This window comes from Rhamphochromis sp. 'chilingali' (assembly GCF_963969265.1).
Source record: "Rhamphochromis sp. 'chilingali' genome assembly, chromosome: 4".
Classification (NCBI taxonomy): domain Eukaryota; kingdom Metazoa; phylum Chordata; class Actinopteri; order Cichliformes; family Cichlidae; genus Rhamphochromis; species Rhamphochromis sp. 'chilingali'.
This window is the reverse complement of record NC_137948.1, coordinates 8,183,587-8,208,067: the sequence shown is the minus strand read 5'-3', so window position 1 is coordinate 8,208,067 and position 24,481 is coordinate 8,183,587. Positions and strand designations below refer to the sequence as shown.

Here is a 24,481-nt window from a genome sequence, read left to right as displayed (position 1 = left end):
TCGTTAATGCCAACTGCACCATCTGGCATTGTCAGTGTGGCTTGCATTAAAATGAAATGGGTGGGAAAAAATGAAAATGAATTGTTGGCACGGTGGTTAGCACTGTTGGCTCACAGCAAGAAGCTTCTGAGTTCAATTCTACCATCAGGCCAGGGTCTTCCTGTATGGATTTTGCATGTTTGCGCGGGTTCTCCCTGGGTACTCTGGCTTCCTCCCAGAGACATGCAGTTAGTGGGAATAGGTTAACTGGAAATTTTAAATTGTCCATAGGTGCGAATGGTTGTCCTCTTCTAAGTGTCAGCCCTGCAACAGACTGGTGACCTGTCCAGGGTGTACCCTGCCTCTCGCTCTAAGATACCTTGCATAGGCAGTAATTCATTAGTTTAAACTGAATTTTACAATATTTTACTCTAAATTGTGGTGGAGTATAAAACAAGGAATAAAAGAAATTATTCTAAAAAAGTACAAGTTCTTTATATATACTGTTACAATGGTGGATATTCATTTCACATTTTAAGTTTCAATTAATGAGGTTACTGTCTGTATAATCCCTCTGAACAAAGGGCTCAGACTCCAGGCTGCTCTGAATGTCCCGTGTCAGCAAAAGAATCATGCTGTTGGATCTTAATGATGTTAGTGAGGGCATAAATAATTAATCTCAGACTGTGAGCACAGTAGCCACACCCACCTGCTGTTCAAAACTTTCTAAGGTTGGTTAGACGCAGCCAAGCAGAAGAAAGTTGCCTTAAGGGAAGATTTGACCTATTTTTACATTTGCAGTCAAAATACCCTATATGACACCTGCTGAACTTTGAAGGATATTGTGGGAATCTCAAAGCAGTGAAACAGTAAAGTGGGAGTATGTAGTGCACATTAAGAACAGAGGTCTACAGAGGTGAAAAGGTGCCTTGCTAGAGGGGGCGTTTACATAGATCTGTAATAGGGAGACATGGTGTTGCAGTGGTTAGTAGTCTCACCTCAGAGCAAGAAGATTCTGCCATGAATTAACAAATTTGTTTACTAGAACATTTTTGTGTTTGGTTAATTAATGTTGACTTAATATTGATAATTATAGATGGCATTTTCTTTTGATACAGCAGTGATCACAGTGCTTAATGGTTGTAATATTTATAAATATTTATAAATTATATACTAACTTTATTTAAATATATTTAAATGAGTATGGCTGTTAAATTGAACGGAATTACCTAGAATTGAAGGCTGCTTTCACAACCTTTTTGTTTTGTTTTGTTTTTTTGTAACTAGTCTTTTCTGGCAACGTTTGCAATCACAGTTATGATCTGTGGTAAATAAGTTTTCTTTTCCAAGGCAAGTAAAGACAAAAGTTCAGACTTTTTCTCAGAATTCTGAAAAACAATGATTGTGCATACAAAGAGGAGGTACTGAGGCACACAGAAACGCTCTGCAGAGAGTCATAAAAGCTCACAAAACATCACAATCCAACAGCTACCTACCCTGGAAGACATCCTTACCTCTCATTACCTGGACAGTTACCTGGAAAGTTTATCTCATCCCACCCATTATCTGTTTGAATCGTTAACCTCAAGAAAACATCACAATCTGTTAAAACAAGCAGCACACAATTAATCTGTGAGATTGTCACACGATTTTGTAACATTTTCAAACAAGATCTAGAGCGTGATTAAAGTGGTGGGTGGGTTCTTTTACATTGTGAATAAAGCCAGTTGAGTCTAATAATAGATTATATGACCTGATGAGCTTTAGTAGTTACATGGATGTTAAAATCACACACAATGATTATTTTATCTGAGCTGAGCACTAAACCAGATTCAAAAGTCTGAGTAAGGCCCCGGTGGGCAATAGATAACAACAAATAAAACTGTTTTTTGAGTTTTCCAGCTAGTGTGACCAAGGCTAAACCTCAGGTTTTCAAATGAATTAAAACTCTTTGTCTATGGTTGATTAACAATCCGAGTAACCTGTTACAACATGGTGATTATGTTAATTTAAATGACTTAAAATTAGCCAAATTACTTATTTTAAATACTTTACATACAATAAATAAGTAAATATGCAAAAGCTGCATGTCAGACTCACACATGATACGTTTATCTGTCTAAATAAAAGCTTATTTTTCTCAAAATACTACTTAAACTGTAACGATGCAACTCTGTATGACGTAATGCATGTTTTGTATTTCTGTGTTATCACCACAAGGTGGAGGCATTGAATCTATGCGCACCACCCGAGCCACTGTTTGTCAAGTATGATTTGTGTTGGTCTGGACGAGGAAGCTGGCAGTTATTGTTTATGCAACACAACACACATCCTTATTAACAAATACATTTATTCTGACATTTACTTTCGGTCTTACTGCTTTCACACCGCGTATCCAGTCCAGGCAGAACACGTTTGATCGATTCTGTATCTTGAACAAAAGCCTAACAAAAGCCTGTGAGAATCAGTGACCTTTGAGCTCTTTGATTCTCCACAGCCTACCCCTGGGCGCTCTTGCATGACCCTCGTAGCAAAACATAAACCGAAAGAGATTTCTTTGTGTTGTTGTAGTAGTTGCTCATTCTCATGCACAGAAGCAAAACCAGTCACAAAACTCCAAACATTTTTAAACAAAAGTTGATAAAGTGTTACCTCTTCGACATTATCTCAGGAGGCGGAGTGCTTTTTGCATACCCCCACCCCCTAAGGGTTTACTAGATCAATGAGTCAGATTACAGTCCCAGTTGGTTTCTGGGACATGATAGGCGGAAAACCAACTTGTTATCGCTGTACGTCAGGCTTCGACTTGCAGCAGCTTAAACCCCGACACCATTGTTCACACAACTTTAGGCCTCTGTGACATCCGTGTTTCCTGAGCAAGCGGCTCATGCAACAGCTGAGCAGGAAATTCTGGCGAGGGAAACTTTACCAATTAACACAGTCATTCATGTTTAGAAAGGCTTTTTGGATTCATTTAAAAAATGGGGATGGGGGGGTCTCCTTTCCTAGATCTTTCCAGTAAGCTCTCAATGTATCACGTTATGTTTTTCTTCCCGGGAGAAACTTGGAAAAAACCTCACACATAAACACGTTTTAATCCCAAATAAATGACATAACCATAGGCAGTTTCAGGAGGTTAAGTCTTGGACATGCATGCATGTATACATGAATGCACTTGTGTGTGGATCTGTGTGTAGTTGTGCCGCTTGTAAATTGATCCCTCCTGCTCTTGCTGGTTCGTTGTGCAGAGAAGGGGCGAGGAGGAGGAGGAGGAAGAAAAGGAGGAGGAGGAGGGAGCTGAAACAGGAAGGAAAGCAGGCGGAGAGGGACGGGAGGGAGGCTGTGAATGCTAACAAGCCCCGTCGTAACCGTATAGCTGTGTAGGTAGGGTTTGATAACACATCTTGCAATGGAGAGGAACGACGACCACTATTAAAACTCCTACTATGCGCCAGCGCAGAGTCCGCCTTGCGCGCGTGCAGCAGCCTCACCGTCGTCGGCACGTTTGATCAGAAAAACCGTCTTTTTTCCTCTGAGTGAAATGTATCGCGACTGCTCGGGATTCACATTCTGACAATGGAGATTGAAAATATCGTGGCCAACACGGTTCTCCTGAAGGCACGGGAAGGTAAGTTCAGCTTAATGGCTTCAAGAATGAATCGTCTTTTCTCCCCCTCTTCGGCGACTTGGCCGTAGCTTTCCGCCTGTCCTTCTCGGGGTTTATGCCTTCTCTGTCTCGCATCCCTGCGCAGTGCTTTGTCTCCGGGCAGAACCCAAACATGTTCTGCCGAAATCTGCTGCTCGCACAAGAACTGCACGCAGATTCACCGGGGCACCTTAACGTAAGGCCCCGAAGGCTGGAGATGAACAAGGCAGGGAGTGTTTGCAGCATCGTGCTTAGATGGCTGCGTTAAATGAAGGCTGTCGAGCGAATTTTTTCACACAGGCGGCAGTGGTTTGGTGGATATTTACGATGACATAACAGACATTTAATGATATCCACGTTATTGACTGTGGAGCGAAATTCGGCTGCGCAGCGGGGCTCTTTGCGCCGGTGCCTTCTTACCTGTCATTGTAGGTTTCGGTGTGTTTAAAGCCTAATTAGGCAGGTAAAGTCAGCGTGTGGTGCTTTGACGCAGAAGTATGCGGCTGCATTGGCTGTTGATTAGACGGGAAGGGGGTTATGTGATAGTGAGGGGCTTCTGGAGACTAGAAGGTAGCCCCGGCGGCCCAGGCTCCACAGCCTCGATCGTGCACACTGCTCAGTGGGCCGGGGATCCCACAGAGACAGCTCACCTGGAGGTGGAAAAGAGGCGAGTATCCATCTGTTTTCCATGAGATGGCAGAGCAGCGAGGCCACTTTTGTAGCCAGTGAGTGGGCGCTGGGTGGGTGTGCAACACTGTATCAGCAGCCTGAGGAGGGGCGGGGGGAGAGAAGAAGTGTAATTACTGCTCAACGATTTCCACTCGTGTTTTTTCTCTCTTTCTTCCCCTTCCAAACAAAATCGAGCAGGAGGCTTTGTGATTTCAGATGATATTATGCAAGCTGATGCATTTTTCTCGAAAGCAAATTCACTCACAAGCCCGAAAGGCTGGAGTGGGGGTCGCGCCTCGGTGTGCAGAGGCCTTCCCTGCTTATGGTTTACATTATATTCAGAATGCGTTTCAGTTGGAGACTGAACGCCAACACTGCCGTGAAATGGATTGTTCACGGCAGCTGTGAATCCATTTCATAGCAGCAGTTGCTCCGTACGAGACAAAGCACCAGGCTCTCCTTTCGCTGCCTTTAAATGGTGCTCGGCAAAGGCTTCCCACGAATGTCCCGATATTACTGCACAAGAGTCGGATCTACAGGCTCAATACCTGCCGGAGTTCACCTTCTCTTATCACCCCCCTCGGAGGCCCTCGGAGCACAAAGATAGTGGGAAGAGCACATCTGTCAACAATTTCACAATGTTATACATAATTAAAGCACTGGAAACGGAAAGATTTATTGATTAACCGGATAGTCATTTAACAGGCAGTTGATCACATCAGTTTATTGAGCGAAAATACAAAGCTCTAGCTTATTACACCTTTACACTGTTTTTATTTGGTTGGAAAGGGTGGAAAGTGAAATCACCAGCACCACAAGCATCCTCCTTATAGTTAGAGTTGCGTTTTTATATTTCTCCCTGCTATGCTATTCACCATTCATTGTCTTAATTATCATTAAGCCTAAAACGGCCAACAGCCCCTCAGTTTATGTCTGGAAGGTTCACTGGAGACTAGTTGGATGTTAAATCATCTTTCCATAGGTGGGTGTTCTCAGCTGGCAAAGTCTTTCACAATGGCAGAGTAACTAGTTGCAGAGCGAACAGCACCTTTAAAAGCACACAAATCCAGACAGAAAGCAGCTTCTATGCATCACATTTCAGTGGCCTTCTATCCAAGAGTCTCTCTTTGGTTACCTTCATGCCATACTGTACATAACAGCGTTTGCGTGACCCTGCTGATGTGTCCTTCAGCAAGACATTAAATCACTTGCTCTGTAGCTCTCTGACCTCACTGTGGAGAGAGAAAATTACAGATTATTAGTCTTAAGCTGTGCAAACCAACTCGGGTTCTGTTGACAGTTTTCGTCTTCTCTGAATCACCGCTACACATTTGTTGGTGTCCAGAAAACTGTTGAGTGTCACTTTATACAGTCATTCTTTATACACCTGTGCATGTGAAACTGGGTGGCCACAGTGAGAAGTGTTATAATAGGGTGTGTTCAGTCTGGCACAGTGGAAATGACATGCGTCAAAGGAAGTGGTTTGAGATGACACTGCTCCTGATGCTCCACACCCCTGCCTATGCGAATTTCACACATGCATTTGTTATAAAATGTAAAAGGAAAAGCGTAACAATAACAGTATTTAATTGATGGGGAGGCGGTCTTAAACTGTGACGAGAAGTTAAACAGAAAGTCCCGAAGTTTGAAGACGTTTGGGGGAAGACCAAGAAGAAAACGACTTCAACCGAAAAATCAAGAGTTCCTCCTAACGCAGCAGTTTCATTAAGCATCCCGCGATGAAGTGTATTAATCATTGTGTTAAGCAACCATGTTCAATATTTAACTGTAAATAAACAAACCTGACCACTACATATTTGATGTGTGGTTTTGGTGGTTCATGTTCACAGAAAATATTTAATACATGACATTTAAACACGGACACTTGAGATCATTAAAAAAAAACCCCAAAAAACTGTTATCATAGTTTGTCTTGCAGACTCCACTGTTTACAATACTTTGCAGGCACCTGAGTTGGCAGAGCACCCTATCACAGAGGAGCAGATGGTGGCGTGAAGAGTGCTGAGGAAAAATTATGTTTACTCTTCTGCTGTAAAAAGTTCTCCTCCCATTGCACTTATATGTCAGAGTGTTTTTAATGGCTGCATTGCAGAGACCTTTTGGTGATCAGTTTCAATATAACAGTGGTTTACGTGAAATGGGAAAGATGTTTAGGCACACACTGGTATATTGCTTTTAAGCAAACAGTACAGCTGTGTCTTAATTAGGAGATTATGAAGGAAGCCAGAAACTTTATGAGACACGTCTTCCCTTTGTACACCTGGAAAAATAAACTAATGCTGAAGTAGAGCTGGGCGATAGAACGATAACGATATGTATCGCGATATAACTTTTACTCGATAGAGAAATTAAGCTATCGCGATAGACCTCGCCGCTCTTGTCCTCTTAAAAAAAAAAAAAAAAAAAAAAAAAAGGTCAGCCGATCCAAATTCAGTAGCGCAGAGCTGAACCAATCACAGCCGCAGCGTCACGTCGTGTGACTTGCTACGCACAGCACAAGTGCCAAGCCGCACGTGTGTTTGTTTGGGAAGCAGCCAGCGGGTAATGGAGCCAGCGCATAATGGAGGAAATGAGTGTGCCGACTAGAAAAATCAACCGAGCGTGACCGAAGAGAAAACCGATGATGGTTCCAATGCCGGAGAGATTGTCGAACGGAAGAGCCAAAGAAGTTCCGTAGTGTGAAGGTATTTCGGCTATTTCAAGTCTGACAAAAAACAGAGTAGCGTGCACTGTAAATTGTGCTGAAAGCAAGTCTGGAAATACAATAAACTGGTGCATGCGTCACACTGTGCGCCACGTTATTGTTTCGGTGAAATGAATTTCTACAATACTGTTACTGTTAATTCTACTCTCTGCAGTGTTTAAATGCTTACATATACACACAGTTACTGTCCGTCCACACATACGACTCGGTTCTGCTTCTATGCCGCAGCTTTGTTTACTTTTTCCCACCGAGGCTTCTAGACTTCTGATTGGCCAACATTTCTGCACGGTTAGGAATCTAGCGCCACCTGCTGCTTTGGCATGTTCATAGCAGCGTTTTCCTTCATTTCTGCCTTTACGTGTGAACGGGATTATTTTTTAAAACGAAAACAGAAAATCTCCGTTTTCAAAAATACCCGTGTACGTGTGGACGTAGCCTCAGTCTCTGACTGGAAGCGCTAATTCGTCATTCGGCTTTTGTCAGACTAAAGTAACTGTTAAAACTGTTTGAAAAGCTAAGCTATACAACAAGGAGAGATTGAGAATTTCCTTTTAGTTCTCAGTTTATTTGATATTGACAAAAGTTAGTCAGTTTTGTCTGTTCTTCTGTAAAACAAACTAAGATTTATTTTTAGAATTAATATTTTGTTTCTAAGTGGAATTGACAATTTAGTCTGTTTCGTTTGTTCTATTTTGAAACTTAAACGCTTTAGCGGCTGCCTTTTGTGTAGTTTGCAATATTTGCCTTTATTTATCTGAAAAAGTCTCATGTTCCTTAAGTACATCTACCCTGTTGAACTTATTATGGGAAATAAATATTTAAAAACAAGCTGCTGATTATTTCACATTTTACTTGTGAGCAACGGCACATTTAAATCTTACAAATATAGTTATTTGGCTTATATCGTGATAGATATCGTTATCGCCTGAAATGAAAAAAACATATCGTGATATGAAAAAATCTCATATCGCCCAGCTCTATGCTGAAGCTTAATATTAGCAGTGGTGTTGTAAACAGTTAAAAACGGAAAAGGTTCCTAGAAAAATCCAGACATGTATCCAGTAATGCTGACAGATGACAGCACTTTAACATCTCAGGCTTAATTTATATCTTAGAACAAAACAAAATGTCTTAACTGGTATTACCATATGTATTAAAGCTGCACTTTACAAGTTTAAACTGCTGAGGATCATGGGTGTTGTAGTACTTTTTTTTTTTCAGCTAGCTCTCGGGCCTTTTGGTGAAGCTTGACTTGAAACTGCTAACACAGTGTGTTACTGTTGGCGAGTCTTTGGTGCCGGTATTAGAAATTAGTTGCCTTTGAAACTGCGTTTCCCAGAGTGCTCTTTGAGAGCCTGCATTGACTTGTTGTATTCAGCTGTGTGTTATAAATATAGTTGCTGGAAGAGGATTGGTGATGACATGATGGGGGCAAAGAGGAAAAAAAAAATTTATCTCTTCAATCAGAACATTTTGTCTTTGACTGAATGATATTTAGTTTGTTTTTTTCATGTCATTTGATGGGTGTTTTCTGTTTGTTTCTGTAGAACAGCAGATATGCGAAGCTGTCACAGAAATCAGATAGCTTTAAAAAAAAAAATTACAAAACAATAAAAAACATCAGCAACTATTCTTAAATATTGAGAGACTGGAAATGCACTGATCTGACTGTCCTGCAATATAAGTATTATGCATTTGATAAATGGAAATATGCTCTTGTATCCTATTAAAGCAGAAATCTTAATTTGTTTCAGCTGTCACCAACTTTACATTCATCTCCTGGGACGCAAACGCAGTATAATCGCTAAGTAGTAATGTGAATTATCTACAGAAGACTATGGTAAAGGGTTAGATAACTCCACTGGAGACCTCGACATGTAATCACCAAGAGTTACGCTAAAGAGACTGAACCTACGTGGTATTTCAATCTCGGACTTTCTGGAATTAAATGTAATCACAGACCTAAAATGGAAGGAATGTGGATTGTCCAGCGCTCACATGAGCTTTGATTTTTTTTTTTTCTCTCAAATTTCTTTTGCAATAGAACAATACAGGTATAAGCAGATATGGCTGCGTTGGTGTTGGTGTCACTAACCTCTGTGCGTGCGCTGCCCTCTCCTTACCACCATTCAAACTTGAATCCCGTCACTCCTCTCAGACCACTTGTGAGGGTTTTTCTGTGACGTTAGCCAGCGTAGCTTTATTAGTTTTGTGGTTGTAGCTGGGCTAACACTCGTTGTCATCACTCTGGGGTGTTTCCTCCAGCTGAGGCTCATAAAACACATTGCTTTGTGACTGTCCCTTGATGTGGGACTCATTTTACAGTTATTACACCCACAAATGGGCTGTGCGGAGAACGAGATGCACTGTGTTGCGTACTCGGCTCTGCTGCATACCTTTAGCAGGGATGCTTAGCTGGGTGGCTGCTGGGATGTTCATTAACATGTCTTCTTGGCAAGCTGAGTAAACATGAAGAGGCACTTTTGAAGCACTTTATGAACATCTATTAAATGTTAAATGGGCATTCTTCCTACGACAACCCAGCTGTCAGTCTGCTTTTAACAATGTGTAGGTTATGTGTAAGAGCGGATTCGGAGTGTTGTGGTGACTTATGCTTTGTTGCTCTAAAGAGGTTTTTTAGAAGTTGTAGAAAGTGTATTAAATGCCCTTAAAGATTTTTCATGCTTTATACATTTTTCTTTTTATAACATTAATAAAGTCGCAGTTTTAGATTCTGTCCTTGGTAAATTTCACGTCAGTCCTGCCTTCAAATATGACTCGATGTGTTGTCCTGTTAAAGCTCATTTTCAAGGTGTAATCTCTTCTATGTGTCCTGTGCTCAAGGGCCCCGTTCTGGGAAGGCCTCTTTTCTGTGTTTCAGTTTTCCCTGCCAGGCTATGAAATTAACCATTCCACCCTTCGTCGAAGAGACAGCTGTAGATAACTCCCAGATGATTAACCTTTCAGTTTCTTCTCTTAAACCCACATGAAGTCTGTCGGTATCTTGCTCAAGTTTAGTCTGACCATGTTCCCGTACTGTCCTTCCCTCCCCCTTCTCCCCTAAGACACTGTGAAAACAAGGGTCAGTTTTCAAGCACGCCTCGGCTCGGTTTAATGGAATACCTCAAGCACAGAGACATGAGGAAGAAAAGGTCTTGCAAAACACCATAGCACGCTGCTGGAATGAGCACGGGAGCTTGTTTATGTGCAAAGTGCTGTGCTCTGTGTGTGTGTGTGTGTGCTCGTGCTTGTCATTTTGCTCATGTGAGAAATTGCTTGTCCTACCTCATGTGAGATCCGCTGCCCCCCCCCCCCCCCACGCACTGCCACGCACTTCTTCGTTTGTTGTCACTGGAATTTACTGTGATGTTGCAGCGTTCCTCGCAGTTTTGCACGCGAGCCACTCTTTCTCTCAGGGCCATATGGAGGAGGAGGAAAGTCTGGTTATAAAGAATTAATGAAGGCATAACGGGAGAAGAGAACTGTTTATATATGGAGGGCAGCAAGAGGCTGAATCAGAACATGTGAGCGAGGTGAGGAGTAGAGCAGAGCAGAGCTGGCTGATATTCACATGTTTCTCTTTTCCTCTCTCTCAGCTGATGTGTGTCTTTCAGTGCAAGTATACAGATGGATTACCTTACGCAAACACTGGGCCTTTGCTCTCAATAGGCAACACAGATACTCACAGCTAATATTTTCCTTATCAGGGGCTGCACCAGCCAATCACACACTGTATGAGAGTGACTGGGAAAGCAACAGACCATTCATTTATCATGGCCAGGCTCCATTGTGCCTATGTGCGTGTGCATGCTCGTATTACAATGGGCCTAAACTATGTGTGACCCTCTTTCATTTCCTACTATTTAAGTCGTGTTTTTGGGAGATGGCTGCGGCAGTCCAATACAAACCTCCACCTATGCTGCTGCTGTTGGACAGGCTTCAAATCAGAAGAAGCGCCGAATATTCAGGATGTGATTGTACTGAGTAAGAATATCCTGGTAAACATTATTATCAGTGTTTTGAAAGTTAGAAAAACGTTTCTCATGTGCAATGTAGTTAATTTACTCAACAATGTTTTTGGCTTATTACCTCTCTCTGTGCCAAAAGTACATGGTGACCCCCATCTTTGACCTTCACGCGGCTTTTTATGTCAGAGTTCAAAGAAGTAAACCTTCACGTACTCATTAAAAGTCACTCTGCGTAAGTGTGTAGCCTAACTGGCTGAATCATATTGTGTGAATACGGGCTGCTTACTGCCACGGTCAGGCTGTGACTGTCACAGACGAGTTGGATTTTCTGGCCTTGTGGCTGTTATTCCGAGTGTCAGCATGTGACATGTGTTCATCAGATGGCCGGGCGTCTTCCGCCATATGGTGATTCAAAATAAAAACGAGTTGTGATGACAGCAGCGCTGCTCTATGTTCACGGTAACATCTGAAGAAGCTGGGAATCACAGCAGAGAAAATACTCGGTGATGGTGTTTTGTCGTTTAAGTGTTTTAGAACTGTTGTTTTCTAGTTCCCAATATCGGAGCAAATAAGACTTTTCATCTTATTTTTAAATAACGCTTTTTTGTTAGAGTGTATTTTTCTGAGTATTAAAATGATCATTTGTGGCACACAGAGATAAAAAGTTGCCCTCCTCCTGATGTCAGTGGCACCAGCCACACAAGGGCCATATCAAGGCCAGCAAACTTGGGGTCTATGTGGTTATTACTTCGAGATGTACCTCCTGCCTAAATGTTATTGCAGTTTTTTAACATTTTTATTGCAGTTTTAGTTTGCTATGACCCTTCATGGCGATGGTGGGATAATATAATCTGATTCACTAAAGAAAACATGTAATGTTTTTGAAAAACATGACAAAGGTTTCGCCATATCTCGACTCAACTGATCTCTAGAAGTTGTTAGAAAAACAGGTTCGATCCACGGAGGCTTCACCTTGTACCTTACTGAACTTTCTGCTGCTTGGTGCCTAAAGCCCTCAGACGTCTTGTGGAGTCCATGGAGTGCAGAGCTGTTTTGGATTTAGATGCATCCTCGATGCACTAATCGTCTGACTGATTTGCGTCTCTGTTTTGTCTCACCTGTTTCCAGGCAGAAACTGTTTTTGTCTCACTTGTAAGGCCTAATTGTACTATTACACATTCTGTGAAATAACTAGTGAACTCTATTTGAACTGGTATTAATAAAAGGCAAATCTGAAGTGTGGATTTGTAACTGCTGCAGGAATTAGGATGTGGCTGGGCAGGGGGAGCTGCGCTGAAACGATACTGCTACAGTCGAATGTGCAACCTCCAGTCTGGCTTCTTCTTTCACTTGAGATGAAAGAGAGATGAAAGAAGTAAAGGCAGTGATATAGGGACTGAATTTGTCTTGCACATGAGCTACAAGCACACCAGTGATCACAGAGTAGGAGAAAAAGCAGACTCAAAAGAGGACAATGAATGTACATTCATTAAAGCAGCCATAACTCACCTCAGACAGAACTGCAAACAGTAGCTCCATGAAGATACTTAGTGTACACATGTGCTCTTTTTATTTTTTCTGCAGTCTCAGTTTTATACGTGTCTAACCGGTTAGACTTGAAACTTCAGAAAATACACTAAAATACACTTCAGGAAGATAAATAACACTGCTAGTGACTTTGTCTGCTATAATTTGTATTTATTTATTTATATATATTTGTACGTATATAATTTCTCTATTCACATTTGAACAAATGGCACTTGTGTCCCCTTTAACAAATGACAGACTGTTGGCTGTTATCAAAAAGAAAGACGTGGTTACATAAAGTTACTTTAAACAAGCTGAGTGTTATGTTGGGTCATCTATTCAGCTGTTGCCAAAGCAGTTTTTCTGGCCTTTTTTGTGGCATTTTGCTTTGGTTGGATGGGTGACAGTACCGAGTGACAGGAAACAAGGGGAAATGGAGAGGGGAGTGATGTGAGGCAACTGTGGCCAGTCTAACTCAAACCAGAAAAGCTGGTGACATGTTGCTACATCTTACTGATGTACGACCGGGATGACCCCGCTTTCTATAACTTTTTTTCTTTCAGGAAAGGAATGTGCATTCTCGCATATCCTCAAGCTGCATGTCTTGTTTTTGATGTCAGACTTCCTCAGTCCGTCTTAGGTTTTTTTGTCTCGTCACTGCAGCACATGCGTTGGACTTTTGCAGATCTTGCTTGGTGATCTCAGCGCTGGCTGTAGCTCGGCTATGAATGAGCAAAACTTCTCTGAAGTCAGTGTTTATGGAGGGCCCCGTTTTCTCGAAGGGGAGAACCAAAGTTAAATAAATACTTGCTCCATCCTGTCTGCATTAAGGGCCTGCACACATGGCTTTGACGTCAGAGTGACTTTAAACAGGGTGGGGTGGCCCAGCCGGCTCTGACAAGCATGAGCACACTCGCGCATACACACATTCTTCAAAAGCTTGCTATTAAAATCTTTTTTCTTTTCAATATCTTTGTCTATCTGGTGTTTTTTGTCAGTTATTTCCTGTTTCCTTCTCTTTCTTTCCATCGGAAATTTGAGTCTCGTGTAATTTTACAGTATAGAGCCCATTAGCTGAAACACTCACATTTCCTACTCACAGTATAAGAAGGCAATACGAGAGAAGTAAATCTCTGTCTATTTCTTACTTTCTGCAGAGCAAGTTTGATTGTATTCATCAATCTTGCAGTGTTTTTGGCTCAATATATTTGCAGACTTTTCCTGCAACTGGCCATCATCACACAGCAACAGCTGTGCAACAGCCAATCCAACATTTGGCTTCAACATTTTTCTTCGTTGGCCTCTTTTGTTTGTGTATTCAGTTTTCCTGCAACAAGGAAACATAGCTTTGTGTGTGTGTGTGTGTGTGTGTGTATGTGTGTGTGGTGTGTGTGCCCTGGAGCCTCACAACAGGTCCGTCAGCATACCTGTCTTCAACAACCTGATGCCACATGATTTTAAAAGCTTCATATATCAACAAGCAGTTCCAGTTAAACAGTGTAAGTTTTCTCACGGTTAAAAGAAAAAAAAATATTTTTTTTTTGGTAATGTGTGTACTACTGTTGCATGTTGCATGTAAAACTAATTCAGGCAGTTTGTTCAGGGTGAAAATCAACAAGCAACAGACAGCAAAGTCAGAAAGTTGAACTCTTTCATATTTTATTTTTTAAAGTAGTTTGATGCAGAAGAAGATGTATGAGGATGTTGTTTTTGTAGTGTTCTGAGCGTGCACACTGTTCGTTCTGCAGGTGTTTGACCGTCATGGCCTCCTGTGAGATTTTGTGCTGAAGCTGTCACAAGTCTCTGCCAGGCCAGCTGGTGTCTAGTGAACTTTGGGGCAGAGGATTTCCCTCTCTGTTTTCATAATCAAACTGTCTATGTTGCTCACTCACACTTAGGCTGGCTGATGTACTGATGTAACATAGTAATCGAGAAAAACCAACATTAATCATTTTAAATTCACTGACTGTGAAACAAGAAGATGGGTTGCTCTCTTCCCCTGATAGAATTTTTTTGTCACATATAAATACTAATGTTTTTTTTTAATTATTAAAACATGCAGAAATGCATCTACTTTTAAATTTTTAAAAGAAAAGATTTTCAGAATTAGAAATGCACAGACTTATCAAACATTAATACTGGCCCCTATTCTCCTTGTTGACTGTCACAGTACTGTGAGCGCATAAAATGTCAGTATTGCATGTTTTAAAATCAGGTAACCACTTGCATAAATTTACCACAAGCTTCAAACATTTATCCACAAAAAGTCCACAACTATCCATCCATTCATCCATTTTCTTCCGCTTAACCAAATCATGGGAAAACATACCAAACAAAAAAACTTTATCTATTCCAGGATTGTTGACAGATTTTCACGTCTGCATATTTTACTTTTAAACACATAGGATCTTGATATTCAGAGATCTTCAGACATAGTCATAAGAGTGTTGATCATCCATTTGTCTGCGGCATAAGCAAACACGCAAGCCTGTCTGAAGGGAGGAGGTTTTCAGGAAGGTAGACTGCCTTGTATTTGCATCCTTTTTGTATAATAGACAGTCCAGAGGCAGATATGAAATGATTAGAGATGAGAATTGGCTAAAGACATTTAGCTATTTTTATCTTTTTATTGTCCCCTTTCCACTGATGATGGATAGGGCTGTGCGATATGACCAAAATCTCATATCCCGATATAAGACATCTATCGTCCGATAACGATATAAATCACAAAAATTCAACATTTTTTGTAAATTCTGTGAATCTCGGGCAGCTCGACTTGCGTGAAGTGTTTCCAGCTGCACGTTGCGTACCTGGAGTCGAGTGTTTTAACCGATGCATGAAACTATACATTTTTAGACATGAGTTGTAACGGCCGCCGTTTTCTTTGTGAGTATTTATTACACAGCGTGCTGCGGGGAAAAGCCTGTTCTAACGTTTGAGTCTAAGGTTTATTTTTTAGCACCTGGCGGCTCTTTTTTGCTTCTCATCCGTAAACACTCTGAATACTCTTTCACATGATTCAGTTTATTTTGAAAAGTCTCAACAGGATCTTGAGCTTTATTGTGAAATGTTTATGTGGAAAATAAATAAGCGGACACGTGCCGCGATGGTTTTATCGTCGTTGTTGCTAACGACAACGCATATGCTTGCTCGTCTGTAGTGTGGTTATATTACAACTACACATGTTTCTTTTCCAAATATTTATTTATAAGTGACTTATGTATGTATGTATGTATGTATATATATGTATATATTGTACTATTCTTAGTTAGCATATTGTCTGTCTTGTCTTAATGTTGGTTTAAAATGGAGCACTGTAACAAAAAATAATTTCCCCCAGGGATCAATAAAGTATTCTGATTCTGATTCTGATTCTGATTAAATACAAGAGAAAGAGAGAACTTTAAGAAATTAATATAGCCACTACAGTGACCATCAAAACGATGAAAAAATATTGCCGTAAACAGTTTATTTTGCGACACCACGAAACAAACGATAAAATTAAACGATAGACGTTTTTATATCGTCATCCGATATATATCGTTATATCGAACAGCCCTAATGAACGAGATTAATCTAGAACCAGGTCTTTGTATTCCTACTAGAAAAAAAGGACTGCTCCTAGTCCCTAAAAGCTGGCACCACAAAATAGCTGGGCTCTAAAGTAGGAACCTCTGACGCAAGCGGCTGTGGGAGGGAATATTCATAGATTATTCACAGATACAACTGTGATATTTTTATTCATTTATTTACTTATTTTTTTGTCTTCCTTGTATAATTCCCCCAGCCTTTGTTAGCAATGATTTGGGATGCACAAGTAGGCCATCATAATAGTGGAAAATGGGTAATTGTGAATTTGTGTTGAACCATGTGCTTTGTCAGGATGGTCCTCCAAGGATCATTGTTTTTATATATTTTTATGTACGCTTTGTAGCTTTTATTAAGAAAGGATAGTGAAGAGAAGGCAGGAAAGCTGTGAGATAGCACAGAGGAACTTTACTGGCATTGTGTAAACCATAAAATACCAGTCCTAATCAAATGATGTTGTAATCAGCAAATGTGTGTCGAGCTACTTTTTAAAATGTTGATCACCTATTTTAATAATGGCCGAGTTTGCAGACAGATGTTATAAAATATCAGATTTTCTCTTTAAGTGTGTGTGTGTGTGTGTGTGTGTGTGTGTGTGTGTGTGTGTGTGTGTGTGTGTGTGTGTGTGTGTGTGTGTGTGTGTGTGTGTGTGTGTGTGTGTGTGTGTGTGATCCAGTAATGATGGAATGATGACCTGTGGATAATGTCCACGGAATAAGGTTGGAACAGTATCCACACATGCTCACATCTAGCAAATATCAGGAAACCATCCACTTTGGATTTGTACTTACAACTTACATAGCATGAGTGTGCTACAGGCAGGATACAAGAGTACTGGTTGCCCACTATGAATTACATGGATAGCTTTCTGCTATATTCTTACATTGGCTCAGTTGGACATTGCGTAGATTTTGTGTAAAGGATCTGGCTGGGTGTGGACTATGTAATGTCTGCAGCATAGCCGGTGTAGCTGAGCTTGAGGCAAGAGTTTGAGATGAGAAGGTCATCGAGGGGAAATGCAAGGGATTTCCAGATGAGACAGTCTGCAGGCAAACCTCCTCAGTTGGATTGTTTCCCATTCCTGACTTCTTTTCTTCCCCATTTCTCTGGACACACACACACACACACACACACACACACACACACACACACACACACACACACACACACACACACACACACACACACACACCCCTGCTGCTATTGGAATGAGATTCCTTGTGAAATATACAGAGTGACTGGGGTCCTCTGTAGAGCGCTGTTGGGCCTTGAGATCGTTTACCACTCATATCAGGGTCATCTGATCTGCCAAGACGACTGCCCAACATTACTGTGTGTGTGCGAGTGTATGTGTGTGTGCACGCACACGCATTTACGAGAGAGAGAGACACACAATATGTGTGTGCCCCATGATCTTTGAAGCTGTCAACATTCTTCACCACATGCCCTGCCATGATGCATGGAGGCGACTGGTGAGATGAACCACCTGCTCTGGCCTCTGGTCAAAGCAAGGTCAACATGAACAAGCTTGTGCACACCCACACACACGCACATGCATAGACGCGCACACACGGTTCCCATGAGTCTTAAAAAGTCTGAAGTATTTCATTTCATTTTGATAGTTATGAAATGTCTTAAAATCTTTTCTCTTGTGAGAGGTTTTAATTTAGACATGTGGTTATAACTGAGACTTTTCCTAACACTTGAAGTGAACCTATTGTGCTCATTTCCATATTTCCACCTTTATGTTTTTTGACTGTACTAGAATTGTTTTCCATAATTAAAAAATAATCCTTATTGGATGAAGTAAAGGATAACTAAATAAAAACAAGCTGTTTTAGCTCCTCTCCCTTTCTTTATTCTGATTGGCTGATCCTTGCACACAGTAGGTTTGAACAGCAGATGGGTGGGGCTTATGTCCTCACAGCAGCCCTATTCATATGTTTGTGTTGAAAATGCCAATGGATGGAAACTGTTAAAGACTCCAAATGCAATATTAAAGCATAGATGGGCTGACGAGGAAACTCTCATTTTGTGTCTCAGGTGGAGGAGGAAAGAGGAATGGCCGCAGCAAGAAATGGAAAGAGATGCTAAAACTCCCGCACATCAGCCAGTGTGAGGAGCTACGTCGCACCATCGGTAAGAAACTGGTAGTGCATGTGGGTGTGAGACAAAAAGATAACTTGCCATGCTGTGTCGTTGGGGTGGGCCTGACTCTGTGAGGAAGTTCAGATTGGACTTCCTTCCTGTTTCTACCCGTCTCCACCCGTAGTTACAAGCAAGGGACAGGAAACCCTGTGTGTGTGTTTGTGTGCGTGTGACTGAGACAGGGAATCTGTTTGTACTGCTGTTTCTGAATCTCAAGCTCTCCTTTAACATTTCTGCTGTGCTTGTTCACACATCAAATGAAAGCATGCTCACCCCAGCTTCCTTCCTTTTCTCAACCTCCAGGTCTAACTTGAAAGTACTGGCAGGATTTTCTCTTTGTGGCCCCCGACAAGAGTTCTACTCTTGGGCTTCATTATCTTCTCACCTCCCCAGCCCCCACCCACCATGGTTCCCTGAATGCCACAGCACAAGTGTGTGTGTGTGTGTGTGTGTGTGTGTGTGTGTGTGTGTGTGTGTGTGTGTGTGTGTGTAATAGTGCGTCACAGCTATCTTTGCCAGAGATTGCAGTGCTACCCTCCCCCACATACTCGCATACCCTCCCTCTTTTCTATCTCCATGCCTTTCCCTCCCACTATCTGCAGCTCTTTCCCTCTCTCTCACTCTTTCAGCCACTTCAGAGAAACATAAGAGTGGCAGAACAGGAGAGTTACAGAGAGCACGAGTGGAAAACAGAAACACAGAGGGAAAGAGAGGCTTTTTACAACGAGAGAAAAGATCTTTCGAGGACAGGAGAGGATAGGAAGAAGGCAGAGTCAAAGATGTAGATGCACATATTCGCGGAGGACATGTCTCATACTCGGTGTTGATTGCACTCGTCGTCGTGTTGATTTCAGATCGCAAGTCTTCATTCATAGAACTAATTATCCAAATCTTGAAAAAAATCGATCTCCATCTCTGGTCCAGTTGTGTGCATTCTCACCTTTTTGTTCCTATCCCAGGTGATTTCCATGTCCGCCTTAATAATAATAATAACTGTAAGTGGCTGTACAGTTTCTGGAACCAAGTTCAAGTTCAAATTTTATTCGCCACATGCAGTGGCAGGTTGCCACTACAGGCCTTCAGTTTCATACAGGAGAAACTGAAGGCCTGTCTGTGGCAACCTGTCCACAGTCAGGTGAACTTTCATATTCACAGTCATGGTTGTGTCTAGGAGTTGCAATACACCAGCTAACAATCACAATGGATATGGACATCCTTACCCCCCAACACACACACACACACACACACACACACACACACACACACACACACACACACACACACACATTTCTTTACATGCTTGTTAGGCATGTAGTTCCTTGGGGAATTCCCCAGTGTGTACTTATCTCTTCTCACCATTCTCCCTTCCTCATTCGGCCTCTGATTAACACTGCATCCTCATCTTCCTCGAACTCAGTACGAGTTTTGATACCAACAACCACACTGTTCTTTTGTCCCGACATTAATAACCCTGCCACAGCCTCTCAGTCATGTATTTCAAACAACAAAGCAACAGTTCATGAACTTAAGCCCAGGCACACCTCTATCACAGGATATCCCCTGTGTTTAATGCTTGTCCCTCTTCTATTCATCCTCTGGATCCTCTCCCTTTGATAGCGTCATACTTCAACATGATGTGGTTGGACACCAGCACCATTAAATCGCAGATGAAAGTTTACTGGCTCAAACTAAAATGATAAGTCAGGACATGATTGGTCCCAAACCCCCAAATGTGCCTCACCATCAGCAACTCCACTCTGCGTCTGAGTAATTTTTGGCACTTCTCTCCTTTAACCTCAGCGTGTCGCAGCAAAGAACATTTTTTTCCCCAGGAATTTTTTTTTTCTTTACTTCCAAAACTTTTATCCATGCCTCCAGCACATCCAGATGTTGCTACTGCAACTGCATTCTTTACAGTACAAGTAATCAAACTCCTGTACAACTCTGCTAAATGCCGTAGTCCTGCAACCACTATTACTCCTGTCCCTTCAAAACTTTAACTGGGCTCCTGTCCCACACCAGAATCCATTTCAGAGTCCTTCTGTTCATCACCACACACCTTCCATCAGCCTCTACTCATTTAATGCCAAATTCTTGTCAACCCCAATCAGGACCAAGCGAAAGAATTCTTTAAAGCTCTCTCCTCCTGGATCATTATCTCCAAGCCAGCACTGATGTTCAGATCACTACTCAAAACTCACGATGTTTATCCGTTATTTGTTTGAATGTGTTAGTTTCTATGATCATTTTTGCTTTTTTCACAGCCTCCACTGCCTTTGTCTGGACAGACGTGTTCGTAAGCTGTAGTTTAACTCAGCGGTCCCCAACCTTTTTTGTGTCACTGACCAGTTTATGTCCGACAATATTTTCACGGACTGGCCTTTAAGGTGTCGTGGATAAATACAACAAAATAAAACCGATAAAAACCCTGAAAACCATAAATTTCACACCCGAGCCTCAACTCTCGCGGCCTGGTACCAAACGACTCACGGACCAGTACCAGTCCATGGCCTGGGGGTTGGGGGCTGCTGGCTTAACTGGTAGGCACAGGCCTAGAACAGCAAAGCAGCAATTCTGGTTATTTAATGTAAAATCTCTTTGTGTAACCTGAAATCAATCCATCTATTATTATCATTATTATTATTATTAATGTGTGAGGAGGATGGTACCGAGCACATAAATATAACCTTGCATGTATTTATTCCCATTTGGATATTAATGTGCACAGGATTCTAAAAATGGGCAATAAGTGCCTGCCCATGTGTGTGTTTGTCCTTGTGTGTGTGCATGCGCGCATACAGCAGCTGTTAAGGTTTATGTACGTCACTATTACATAGATGCTATTGCGTAATTTCCCTATCACACTGAGTACAAGATCAAAATAATCCTCCTGGTGTGCTTAAACACACAGGCGTGTAGTTATGTGCGTGCACACATACACACGTGCAGAAACACTCACACTTGCCCGTGCGAGCACAGTGGACAGAATACAGTGTAGCGACTGATAGCAGAGTCTTTGTTGTGTCTTGATAATGTCAGGCATTTGACCTTAGCCTTGACAAGTGAACGGTAATTCTAGGAAGCTTAGATTACATTATGTGGGCTGCAGGCACTTTGTCTGCCAGCCTTAGACCTCTCTCTCCATCTTTCTTTCTTTTTTGTCCATCTCTTTCTTACCATTCTATTTTTTTGGCATAGTTAATACATATATTATATGGGCACCTCTTACTTTTGATCACTGCAAACACGTTAGCATGTTAACATGGTCCTGAAAGCATAGGTATTTTGGATGGAGACTAAATGCTTGTTGCATAGCAGCAGTGCGCACTGGCCGTGCAGGTGTCTGTTTGCACACAAACACGGGCATGCACTCCTGCACCCATTGCACGCTTGTGAGCATTTAGCTGACTGTTCACTGTCTCACTAATCTACTCTGTCTTGGTCTAAATTGGAGTTTTGATTGAGTTGTAATTACAGCTGCATTCACTGGCTCAGACAGTTAGTATCCCGTGCTAGTTCGAGCCTTACAGTGCTCCCTCCTCTCTTTTTAATCCCCTTATTTACCAGTTCCATTTTTCTCTGACACCTTGTTGCCTTGTGTGCGTTCCCTCTTTCCCAATCTCCTTTCATATTTGTTCATATTTAGGAAATTGGATAAGTTCCTCATAAGCAAGGAAGACATTATTGAGAAATTAGGGGGGTTTTGCAGTTGGGGAGCACAAAAAGTATGAGTAAACATCCTCATAGAAATATAAATGTAGATAAGGAGTATGCAATAAAAGAAACAAATGTATGTGCTTCAAATTGCTTAAACTACTCCCTTCTACACAAATGACAGTCAAAAAGTCAAAAGCATTAGTCCAATTAAATTTTATATCGCATCAGCTCACAATAACAATCATCTCTAGATGAATCCTTTAAATTGTAAGGTAAAGATCCTACAACATTAGAGAGATTACCCCAACATTCAGGCAGTCACCTTTGAGGAAGCACAACTGTGAAAGAAACCTTGGACAGAACCAGTATCAGGAAGGGGCAACTATCTGCCTCGACTGGTTGGGATGGAAAACCATGTACAACAAATAGGACGAAAAATCTACTGGAGAGAGAAGGCACAACATCAATGAAGTGGATCTGCAGTGTCATAGAAACGCTTTGTTACCATTGTTAAAAAATAAAGAAAAATTTCTCCAGTGTTTATTCATAAAAAGATTTGTTGTGTGTTGCAAACCTGTGAATGGGTACAGCAAAAATCAAACACTAACAACTGGTGTAAATGTACTATTTATTTAAATAATTCTGAGAAACTTACTGAGTAAAAATGAAATGTGACACAGATACTTTTCTTAATTTTGACAGTCCTACTGAAAAACGGGTATATTTTTGCAATTAGTGGGGGAAAAAAATGCTTTCCAGACAATTTCACAATAGTTTCTGTGGCTTCTTTCTTACGCAAATTAGATGTTGTCACCCTAAAGAGTCAGCCAGTTGTGTTGTGATTCAGCAGAGAACTGCCACCACTGGAGCAACAAGCAAAACTCGTCATTAGGATGAAAATGTCCCGAAATACTTGAAAAACTTCTCATGCTAGACTGAAACCTTGTCAGAGGTCATTTTCTCTGAACAAAATAAATGTTTGTTTAATTTTCAGAACGGCTGACGGGACGCCAACCCAAAGTTTCATGTTTTTTGTCAGCTGGCTGAACTCACTAGTCTAATGCTCAGTGAGAAATTAAATGGTGAAAAAAGAAAGCATTAGAAAGTTGATCTATACCTGTTTGTCAGGACGGGTAGGTTAGCCTCAAAACTATCCGATAATTTGTTGTAATGGATAACGAATAGTAATAATTACAAATGAATAATAATAATGAAATTTCTGATGATACAGAAAAAAGATTGAAAAAATGTTCTTGATGCTTACAGCTTGCAGGCAGCAGCATTTAGAAGTGTAGGAAATGGAGGCGAAATAAGATAAGATAACCTTTATTAGTCCCATGCATGGGACTAATAGCCTAGGATGTTCAGGTAAAAGTGTAAAATAACTGCTTAAAGCCCTTGTTTTCGACATTACTGTACATTTAGCAGGAACATTTTTCTCACGTATTTTGCATAGTACTGTTTTGTTGCATGTTTTTGAAGTCTTTTTAGATAATTAGTCTCAATCGGACACTGACATGTGCTCTTGCTTTCAGACATGCCTGGGCTTGTCTCGTAGTTGCGCACATAGGGCATTTCAATTCATGGTATTGTTATAGACTGTTATATCACACTACGACATTTTTATTATACAGAAAAATGTATTCTGGTTTTATCACGGACGATATTGTAAAGCACAGCCTGAGCTGTTTCTGATTGTTGAGGCCTTTGAGTTATGCGAGGTGCGGTGCAGCACCCTGTGTGCTATAGCAGAAATGTTACAGTCTTATGCTTTTGAAAGTAAAAAACAAAAACCACTAAAACAATGAAAATATAAAATGTGTTGAGTTCTGCCTCTGGGTCGGTTTCACACACTTTATATGCAGTACTTTATATTCTGGGAGACTGTCTTCACGGCCACTGTGAGGGGTGTTAATGCATTCAGTTGTCTAAGAACAAGAGATATATAAAGATCAGTTGTCTTCTTTGGCTTTTGTTTTTATTAAAGAGGACAAAGTTAGAGCAGTTAGAGAATGTCTTGGTTGAGCAGAGTGCAACAGTAAGTAAAAATCCATTCTCACACTTAGTCCAGCAGTTCTTCAGCACTTCACTGGTAAATTTTCTAGCACTGGTGGTTTGTTGCTTGAAAATTACTATCAGACTAAGCCAATGTTGATGTTGTGCTTTGGCCATTTATTAGTTTGGGTATTCTCTACCTATTTTCCTAAATTGTCAGCTATCACAGGAACACAGGCAGGGTACACTGTGCACAAGATGCCAGTCCATTACAGAGCCAATGCAGAGACAGAGACAACCATTCATGCTCACACTAAAACCTATGGGCAATTTAGAATCACCGGTTTGCCCGCCATGCATGCCTTTTGGACTCTGGGGGAGGAAGCTGGGGTCCCTGGAGACCATGTGGAAAATATGCAGAATCCTCACAGAAAGGAGGTTTGGACCAGGAATCTTCTTAATGTGAGGTCACTATGCTAACCACTGCACCACCATGGCCTCTTCAAGCTTTCTACTTCACATGAAATATCTTGACATAGAGAAGACAGCCTGAGCTGGTTCTCCTCTGTCACCACCTCT

General features: G+C 41.3%; 1 protein-coding gene across 2 annotated transcripts in view; it reads left to right on the top strand.

Moving 5' to 3' along the window:
- Positions 1-3,277: 3,277 nt before the first annotated feature.
- grk4 (G protein-coupled receptor kinase 4) overlaps positions 3,278-24,481 on the top strand; it is a 56,664-nt gene continuing 35,460 nt past the window's right edge. Inside the window, exons 1-2 of one of the 2 annotated variants that reach the window (XM_080880235.1) lie at positions 3,278-3,607; positions 18,146-18,241. In XM_080880235.1, the coding sequence (XP_080736361.1) occupies positions 3,556-3,607; positions 18,146-18,241 (148 nt within the window). In that variant the 5' untranslated portion in view covers positions 3,278-3,555. The remainder of the gene's footprint in view (positions 3,608-18,145; positions 18,242-24,481) is intronic. The other variant, XM_080880234.1, reaches the window with a different exon arrangement.